The sequence below is a fragment of the Corapipo altera genome, unplaced genomic scaffold (assembly GCF_003945725.1).
Source record: "Corapipo altera isolate COAL_440 unplaced genomic scaffold, ASM394572v1 55, whole genome shotgun sequence".
In the NCBI taxonomy this organism is placed as follows: domain Eukaryota; kingdom Metazoa; phylum Chordata; class Aves; order Passeriformes; family Pipridae; genus Corapipo; species Corapipo altera.
The window spans coordinates 17,569,143-17,577,950 of NW_020884882.1; the positions used below are offsets into that span (position 1 = coordinate 17,569,143).

General features: G+C 51.7%; 2 protein-coding genes across 3 annotated transcripts in view; one reads left to right on the plus strand and one right to left on the minus strand.

The window, feature by feature from the left end:
• LOC113945688 (cullin-associated NEDD8-dissociated protein 1-like) overlaps window positions 1-7,742 on the plus strand; it is a 13,677-nt gene extending 5,935 nt beyond the window's left edge. The window contains exons 7-16 of one of the 2 annotated variants that reach the window (XM_027640148.1): window positions 675-820; window positions 983-1,275; window positions 1,709-1,850; window positions 2,354-2,487; window positions 3,622-3,859; window positions 4,224-4,319; window positions 4,995-5,164; window positions 5,306-5,470; window positions 6,068-6,175; window positions 6,382-7,742. In XM_027640148.1, coding sequence (XP_027495949.1) covers window positions 675-820; window positions 983-1,275; window positions 1,709-1,850; window positions 2,354-2,487; window positions 3,622-3,859; window positions 4,224-4,319; window positions 4,995-5,164; window positions 5,306-5,470; window positions 6,068-6,175; window positions 6,382-6,609 — 1,720 coding nt within the window. In that variant the 3' untranslated portion in view covers window positions 6,610-7,742. Of the gene's footprint in view, window positions 1-674; window positions 821-982; window positions 1,276-1,708; window positions 1,851-2,353; window positions 3,860-4,223; window positions 4,320-4,994; window positions 5,165-5,305; window positions 5,471-6,067; window positions 6,176-6,381 lie in introns of both variants that reach the window. The other variant, XM_027640147.1, reaches the window with a different exon arrangement.
• Window positions 7,743-7,853: 111 nt separating this feature from the next.
• RPL32 (ribosomal protein L32) overlaps window positions 7,854-8,808 on the minus strand; it is a 2,105-nt gene continuing 1,150 nt past the window's right edge. Inside the window, exons 3-4 of the mRNA XM_027640150.1 lie at window positions 8,581-8,762; window positions 7,854-8,029 (exon numbers count right to left, since the gene is read on the minus strand). Of these exons, the coding sequence (XP_027495951.1) occupies window positions 7,900-8,029; window positions 8,581-8,762 (312 nt within the window). The 3' untranslated portion in view covers window positions 7,854-7,899. The remainder of the gene's footprint in view (window positions 8,030-8,580; window positions 8,763-8,808) is intronic.

Sequence of the window (8,808 nt, forward strand, 5' to 3'; positions counted from 1 at the left end):
TCCTCGTGGGGTGCCCCTGGGGACACCTCTGTCCATCCAGTGCAGCCGTGTCCTCGTGGGAAATACCGATCCTTTCAGCACCCAGGGAGGAGGGCCTTGCTGCATGTGTTCCTGTGGGAGTGACAGTTCATGTATGAAATCTCTTCTGCACAGGCAGGGTTGGGCTGGAGTTATGAGCTCCTTTACCTCAACGTGTGAGGGTGTCCTTCTGTATTGGTTTTGCAGGAGTGGGAGTTTCCTTTGTCCTTGGAGGGTTCCTCAGCCAGAGGGAACTGCCTCACTCCTGGTCTGTGGAGGGAGCTGGAGGCAGGAAGGAGGCTCAGGCAGAAGAGCTGCTGAGCTGCAGCTCTCCAGCTGTTTGGTCAAACATTTACTGCTTGGAAAAGGAGCCCTGCAGAGCTGCTGAGGTGTTCTTCCAGGAAGGGAGGATTCAACCAGGGGGTGAAGGCAATTGATTTATTTTTCCTTATAGAAATCATTGCATCCTCCCAAGGAGAATGTGGCTTTGCTTTGTGCACAGCAGGAAGGAGCATCTCTGGTTTAACTCATGTTAACAAAATGTTCAAATGGTCTGTGAAGCACTTTCAGATCCTTTTGAGATTAATTGTATTATTTGGGTATTTAAACCAGCTTGGTCTTTGATTAACTCTTAGGATTTTTATTTGTCCTGATAGGTGCCCAAAGGAAATCGACCCTCACATCCCGAGTGTGATGGGGCTGTGTCTGAAGTACATCACCTTTGACCCAAACTACAACTATGATAATGAGGAGGAAGAGGAAGAGATGATGGAAACTGAAAATGGGGAGGATGAAGAGCAAGGTGCCTGCTTGTGAGGATGGCTGTGCTCAGCAGAACACAGGGTTAACATTTCTCCCCTTCCTGCTTTCTCCTGCTGGAGAGGGCAGCTCTGAGGATCAAGTGATCCTCTAGCTCTGGTTTTATCATAATGGTGCACCTTGTTTTCCATTGTGTTGTTCCTAGAAAGCGATGATGAGTACAGTGACGATGATGACATCAGCTGGAAGGTCCGCAGGGCTGCGGCCAAGTGCCTGGAGGCCGTTGTCAGCAGCAGGCACGATCTCCTGCAGGACTTCTACAGAACTCTTTCCCCAGCCTTGATAAGCAGGTTCAAAGAGAGGGAGGAGAATGTCAAAGCTGACATCTTCAGCGCTTACATCTCCTTGCTGAAGCAAACGCTGCCCACCCAGAGCTGGCTGCACACTTCCGATGCCTCTGGCAAGGGTGACGTTCCCCTGACGATGCTTCGGAACCAGGTGCGTGAGCAGGTGATGGCTGAGTTAAATCACAAAGCACTGAGGACAAGCAGCTACTGATGATTGTGCTGAGAGCAATCCTGAGAACGTGGCTAATGGAAGGAGCCCTGGGGCAGGCAGCCAGGGGAGACCAGATCCAGGGGGCCGGCTGTTTACTGTCTGTCTCCTGCTGTTCCCGGGGAGAGAGTGCTGAGGGAGTGCAGGAGCAGGGGGGCACAGCTGGCACTGTCCCTCTGCCAGCTGCTGGCATCTGTGTCCAGGCTGAGGCAGGTTGGTCTCTGGCTGAAGGGTCAGGCTGCTACTTTACTGTTATTGCAGCTGCTGCTCAGGAAACTCACTGAATAAACTGTTGTAGAAATGCACCAGAGTGAGTCCCTGAGAGCAGTTAGGATGACTGAGGTGTCCCTTTGTCCCTTGCTTCTTCAAACTGCAGGTCCCCAACATTGTCAAGGCCTTGCACAAGCAGCTCAAAGAAAAGAGCATCAAATCAAGACAGGGTTGTTTCAGCCTCCTGACAGAACTGGCCAATGTTCTTCCTGGTTGCCTGGCAGATCACATCCCTGCACTTGTCCCTGGTAAGCTTGTCCATGGTCTAGGAAGAAGGAGCAGGGTTGGCAAAATCCATTCCAAACACATGTGCTCCTTGCAGATATGCTGAACAGCTCCCAGACTAGTCCTGGCTTCTGTCTGCACTGTAAGGCAGGATAAGAACATCAGGTTCATTTCCAGTCCCCTGAATAGATGTTTTGGGGAGTGCCTATTCCAGCCTCCTTTGAAAGCAGCTGGAATGAGATCAGAAACACAAGTGACATTTTCTTTTATAAAATCCAGTGGCATTTAAAAAAATTCTTTATATTGGCTGATTATTGAATTTGCAGCACCAACATTTTTGTCTGAGCTCTCCTGCCTGTGGGCTCATGAAGCATCCCACTGCTGGAGGGCTCAGGTCCTGCCTTCACTTTTGGTGTGACTGTATAGTGGATATGAGAAAAGTCTCCTGTGACTGTCCCTGGCTGGATCCATGCACCTCCCTCTTTAGGAAAAACACGACATCAGTCCTGTTGTCTCCTTTTCACAGGTATTGTTTTCTCCTTGGCGGATAAATCCGGCTCCTCCAACATGCGGATCGACACACTGTCCTTCCTCCACGTCCTTCTCTGCAACCACCAGCCGGAGGTGTTTCACCCTCATATCAAGAGCCTGTTGCCTCCTGTTGTGACCTGCATTGGAGACCCGTTTTATAAGATCATGTCAGAAGCTCTGCTGGTAACTCAGCAGCTTGTGAAAGTTATCAGGCCTTTGGACAAATCTTGCACTTTTGATGCCAAGCCCTATGTGAAGGACCTTTTCTCTGGTACTCTGAAGCGGCTGAAGGCAGCTGACATCGACCAGGAGGTGAAGGAACGTGCCATCTCCTGCATGGGACAAATCATTTACAACCTGGGAGACCATTTAAGCACTGATCTTCAGCCAACCTTGAAGATATTTCTGGAGAGGCTCAAAAATGAAATCACCAGACTGACAACAGTCAAAGCATTGACCTTAATTGCTAGTTCTCCACTTAAAATAGATTTGAGACCCATTCTAGGGGAAGGTATCCCCATTCTAGCTTCCTTCTTGAGAAAGAATCAACGTGCCTTGAAACTGAGCACTTTGACTGCTCTGGACATCCTGGTGAAGAACTACAGCGACAGCCTCAAGCCTGCCATGATCGAGTCTGTGCTAACAGAGCTCCCTGCCTTAATTACTGAGAATGACATGCACGTGTCCCAGGTGGCCATCATGTTCCTCACGACTTTGGCAAAGTTTTATCCATCCTGCATCTCCAAGATCAGTGGCTCAGTCCTCGCTGAAATCTTTCAGCTTGTCCACTCACCTTTGCTTCAAGGAGGGGCTCTGAATGCCATCATCGCCTTCTTCCAGGCGCTGGTCCTGACGAAGGCAGCCACCACGGGTTACCCGGAGCTGATGAAGCAGCTGACAGCACCCGTTTACTCCTCGGGTCCGGCCGGGGCCTCGCTGACGTTGCACAAACAGGCGTATCACTCCATCGCAAAGTGCGTGGCAGCGCTGTCCTCGGCCTGCCCCAAGGAAGCCCCTGTGACAGTGAACCAGTTTGTTCAGGATGTGAAAAGCCCCAAGTCCAGTCCTGCTGTTCAAGTGCTGGCTTTCCTCTCCCTGGCAGAGATGGGCCGTACCACAAACCTCAGTGCTCACAGGGAGCTCAGAACTGTCATCCTGGAAGCGTTTGCTTCCACCAGTGAGGAGGTGAAATCCGCTGCCTCCTACGCGCTGGGGAATGTCAGTGTTGGCAATCTGAAGGAGTATCTGCCCTTCATGCTGAAGGAGATCGGAAGCCAGCCCAAGCGACAGTACCTGCTGCTGCACTCCCTGAAGGAAGTCATCAGCTCCTCCCCAGCCGACAGCCTCACACCTTACGTGGAGGATATCTGGGCTCTGCTCTTCAAGCACTGCGAGTGCACAGAGGAAGGGACGCGCAACGTGGTGGCAGAATGCCTGGGGAAGCTGACCTTGGTGAACCCTGCTGAGCTGCTGCCCAGGCTGAGGAAACAGCTGTCAGCAGGTAATGGAGATGGCGATGGCCAGAGGGGGGAAATGCTGCCGTTGCTGGAAATTGCTCTTGTAAACTGCTGGTGGGTACAACAGGGAGCAAAGCCAGCCAGAGAGGCGAGCAGGAAATGAAGGATCTCTGCAGGGGGGATCAGAGGTGCACTGATCTGCACAGGGACAGGAGGGTCTTGGGAACAGGGACTGCATGTGGAGATTGTGCAGGAGCAGATTTAAACACAGAGTTGTTAAGAGAAATGCTCTGTTAACCTCTTCAACGTGTGTGTAACCGGACCAAGAGCAGAATATGTGCTACAGAGTTACAGCAGTGACTTTGTCAGTTGGTCTTTCACTGTTTTTCTTTCCCCCCTTCATCGCAGGCTCTCCACATGCCCGGAGCACTGTGGTCACTGCCATCAAGTTCACAATTGCAGACCAGCCTCAGCCCATCGATGCTCTCCTGAAAGGCTGCATAGGTAGGGTGGTGTGGACAGCAGTGTGAGGTGGGGGTGTGAAAGGTTGGGCATCGTGAGCAGCTTGGGGATTTTTCACTCCTGTGTGAACCTCATCTAGTCCAGTTAGTTTTGATCTGTATTCCTCTGCTTTTGGGATGACAGAGCAACACTGTCCTGTGAGTCCTTGTTAAATGCTCTGATGCCTTGCTCTTGGGCATAGTGCATTGTTTTTTAGGGAGCTTAAGTTCCTTCTGTATTTAAACTCAGACTTCAAGCTCCTCACAACAAGGATCTTGAAAAGTACAAGCTATATGGAAAGGGTCTTATATCTAGGGAGCCACACATTGGATCTGCTGTATAGAACTGGGCCTTCTGTTTCAGAGAAGATCTGAGCAAGAAGGAAACCAAAAACCAACTTCCTTGAATACTAAAGGTGCTGATTTGACTTTAGGGTGAGGTAGCTAGAGACACAGTTTGGTTTTATGCCCAAATGCAGGACAGTCATGTTTTTTCTATTTACTGTATCCCAAATGAAGGGAGGGAAAGCATCTCCAGTGGCTCTGTTAGAGTGTGCCACTGGAGTTATTTTACCATAGGTGCTTCCATAACCAGCCTTCTTGAAATATGCCCTGATATACTTTCAAAATCCTTTAAAAACACTGCAGCAGGACTGACTGGTACATTCTTACTCCACAGGTGACTTCTTACAAACTCTGCAAGATCCAGACCTGAACGTTCGCCGCGTGGCTTTAGCCCTGTTTAATTCTGCTGCTCACAACAAACCTTCTCTGATCCGGGATTTACTGAGCATGGTCCTGCCCAGCCTGTACAGCGAAACGAAGGTCCGAAGGGAGCTCATCCGGGAGGTAGGTCCAAAGGGAGCTCACCCATGAGGTGAGTGGGCTTGGCTGGGTGCCACACACAGTGACTTGCTGCCTGTGTAGGTGAGATGGAGCTGTTGCCCTGTCTGCTCTTAGGTCACACCGCTGTTGTTTGTCTTGGTTAAGGTAGAAATGGGGCCATTCAAGCACACAGTGGATGATGGCCTTGACGTGAGGAAAGCTGCTTTTGAGTGCATGTACACCCTGCTGGAAAGCTGCCTGGACCAGCTGGACATCTACGAGTACCTGAACCATGTGGAGGATGGGCTAAAGGATCACTATGATATTCGGGTCAGTGCTGTGCCCTAACTAATGTAATTTTCTCTGGGGGCCTGGCCTGCAATGAGCTGTGTGTCCCCACAGCAGTGTGCCCCTGCCATGCCATTTCCTATTCCCTGCAACTGCTGCAGCCTTTCATGATTGTCTGGCTCTGATTTGACCATAGTGGCCTTGACAAGACACCCCTGGTGTAGCTGGCTTTGTAGGAAATGTACCAAAGTCTAAAGTAAGTTTGTTCTGCCTTTAAACCGATGATTGTCATTTGTTCAGAGGGACCAGTGACACTATACTGGCTGCTGGCCTCACATCTGGATAGGAAGCACGACATCCTTTTCCAGTGTGATTTACTTTACCCCAGCTCAGAGGCAGGCACAGCCCCATGCTGAGCGGTGCCGTTTGTCCCCATGGCCCTGTGCAGACACCTGTAGCACTGCACACACCAGGCCCAGCTGCATTTCCAGAATCACCAAAGCTCTGCCCCAAGCCCCTGGCACAAGTGCAGAGGAGTACATGACAGCGTGGGTACAGCCTGGCCCATCAGCAGGGCGGGCCCAGCTCTGAGCCCGGGGGCTGCAGTGAACCAACCCGTGTCCCTCCCGTCCTGCCCAGATGCTGACGTTCATCATGCTGGCGCGGCTCTCCGTGCTCTGCCCCAGCGCCGTCCTGCAGCGGCTCGAGCGCCTGATCGAGCCCCTCCGGGCAACCTGCTCCACCAAGGTAAGAGCTGGAACATGGGAAGGGCTGGGGCAGGTCCTGCCCAAAGCCACCTCTGCTCCGGGCCTTCTCCCTCACTGCTGCTGAGCCACCCACTCCCCTCATTTCCCCAGCTGTAAAATACTCTGCTGGTCTCTGCTGCCGTGTTGGTTCTGTGCCTGAACCAGCTTTTCTAAATGCCAACTGCAAACAGGGCTTTGGATTTGCAGGTGAAAGCAGGTTCAGTGAAGCAGGAGTTTGAGAAGCAGGATGAGCTGAAGCGCTCAGCCATGAGGGCAGTGGCTGCTCTCCTGACCATCCCCGAGGTGGAGAAAAGTCCAGTGATGGCAGAGTTTTCATCCCAGATCAGATCCAGTCCTGAAATGGCATCACTGTTTGAGAGCATTCAGAAAGATTCTGCTTCCCTCTCCATCTCAGAGTCAATGGACATGAGCTAAGATGTGTTTCCCCCATTGCCCTCCTGCCCTTGCAATGCCCCAGCCAGAGACACCAGCTGGGCCGGGGGAACGAAGGCCATTGAGCCACTCCTGCCACAGCCATGTGCAAGTCCCTGGGCAGCCACAGGAGAAACTGCCTGGAACCAGCGGCACTTGCATCAGACACCTCATGGATCAGGGGAACACATCCTCATGTAGGGGAGGGGCTGAAAGATGAGCAGTCTCACTTCTCAGCAAGTTTTAAGGGGTACACAAAGCAACTGCAATTGAGTGTGGTTCCATGAACAATGGAAACTACTTCCTGATATATTCCTTGCTGCAGTACAAAGAAATATAGCTTTAAATGGTTTTTTAATGACTGCACATGCACTTTCTACCCCAAATTGCCCAAGAATGTATTTAGTGTTTCCCTAAATAACATGACTAAAAACTGAAGTCATGTCTTTAGCGATGAGCACCACTCCCACAGGCCTTTTGGGAAAGGAGACTTGCCCCAGCCAAGCTGCGGGAGCTGCATGGGGCAGGGGGGTTACCCAGCCCCCCAGGCTTCCTCCTGGGGCTCCATAGTTTGGCATTTGGGCAATACAAAGCTTTCTAGCTTGGCTTCTGTTTTTACAGTTTTGACTGCAAAATACCTCAAGTGTCTCCTCCAAGGGATGACTGGTGACTATCTCAGTGACAAACCCTGCTCTAAGCTCTGCTTTGCACCAACGCTGGCTTCTCTCTCCCCTTGGAGCACCTCGGTGTTGTCACCAGTCATGAGGGCACCAACCTACTGATCCTGGTCACAGATCAGCAGGAGGCACCTGTGGGAGTGCTGGTGGTCTGTGTTAATGTCAAAGGGGTGAGAGGTGGCAGGCAGTAGCCAGAGGTGCAAACACACAATCCATAGTGGCTGCTGTGCTCAAATCCTGCTTTGTGCAGGAGAAAATGCCTTAAAGGACAGAGAATGTTAACAGCCAACTACAGGACAAGGCCACCATGACACACTGGGGCTGTGGCCATGGACCTGCCCTACACTTCCTTTTCTCCTCTTCTGACAGGGTGGTTGATGTGAAAGTATTTACAGTGCTGTGTGAAAGGACAGCTATTGTCTGAATGGTATAAAAATAAAATACACTTGTGAAGCTGCACGCCCTGAGTTCACTGACCATCACCCTGACACTGCACCTCGCTGTGTGAGTGCCCTGAGACAGCCAGGCTGGGGCTGCTGCCCCTGCTCTGCCTAGGCAAAACAGCACCCAAGTTGGACTGACACTTTATTAAATACACCTGGGCTGCAGAGCCTGGTTACTCGTTCTCCTCGCTGCGCAGTCTGGCGTTGGGGTTGGTGATCTTGATGGCGAGCTGTGCTGCTCTCTCCACGATCACCTTCCTGTTCTTGGAGGACACGTTGTGGGCTATCTCTGCACAGTACGACCTGTCAGAGACAGATGGCATGTCAGGTTCCAGCAGAGCTGAGAGCCAAGGCAAAGCCCCCCAGAGACATCCCACTGGCACTGCTCAGATGCAGCCAAGCACAGGGGCATCGACGCACGGGAACTGAACCACGAAATTTCCAACCCTTGACTGAACCTGACCTGTCTGGCCTGAAGCAGAAGCTCCACTACAGAACAGCTCAGCCCTTCTTGAAAATGACTGAGCCCCAGATAGCTGTTAATGGTGTTGGTTACTGCTCTTATTGTTTTGTAGTGAAAGCAACAACAGAAGCAGACTCAGTCCCAGGCCTGACCCAGAGCCCCAGCTCTGACCATGGTCACCAGTGACATATCACATCCCTGTTTGCCATTGTTATGTCTATTTTTACCAGGGGTATGAGTTTTCCAGCCCTAAGGCCCCTCTGTGCACCCAGACCAGCAGCACTGAGGGAACCACAATGGCATCTGTGCTCTTGAAAGCAACAACCTCCCTTGTGTCACCCCGACTGCTCTGCCTCTCCCAGGTGGGAGCACACAGGCCCCACACACTCACTTGTTGCTCATCATCAGCACTTCCAGCTCTTTGACATTGTGGACCAGGAACTTTCTGAAGCCTGTAGGCAGCATGTGCTTCGTCTTCTTATTGCTGCCATAGCCAATGTTGGGCATCAGGATCTGCCCCTTGAAGCGCCGGCGCACTCTGTTGTCGATGCCCCTCGGTTTGCGCCAGTTGCGCTGCAGAAACACACAGGTCAGTTACACAATGAGATCAGCCTGAACA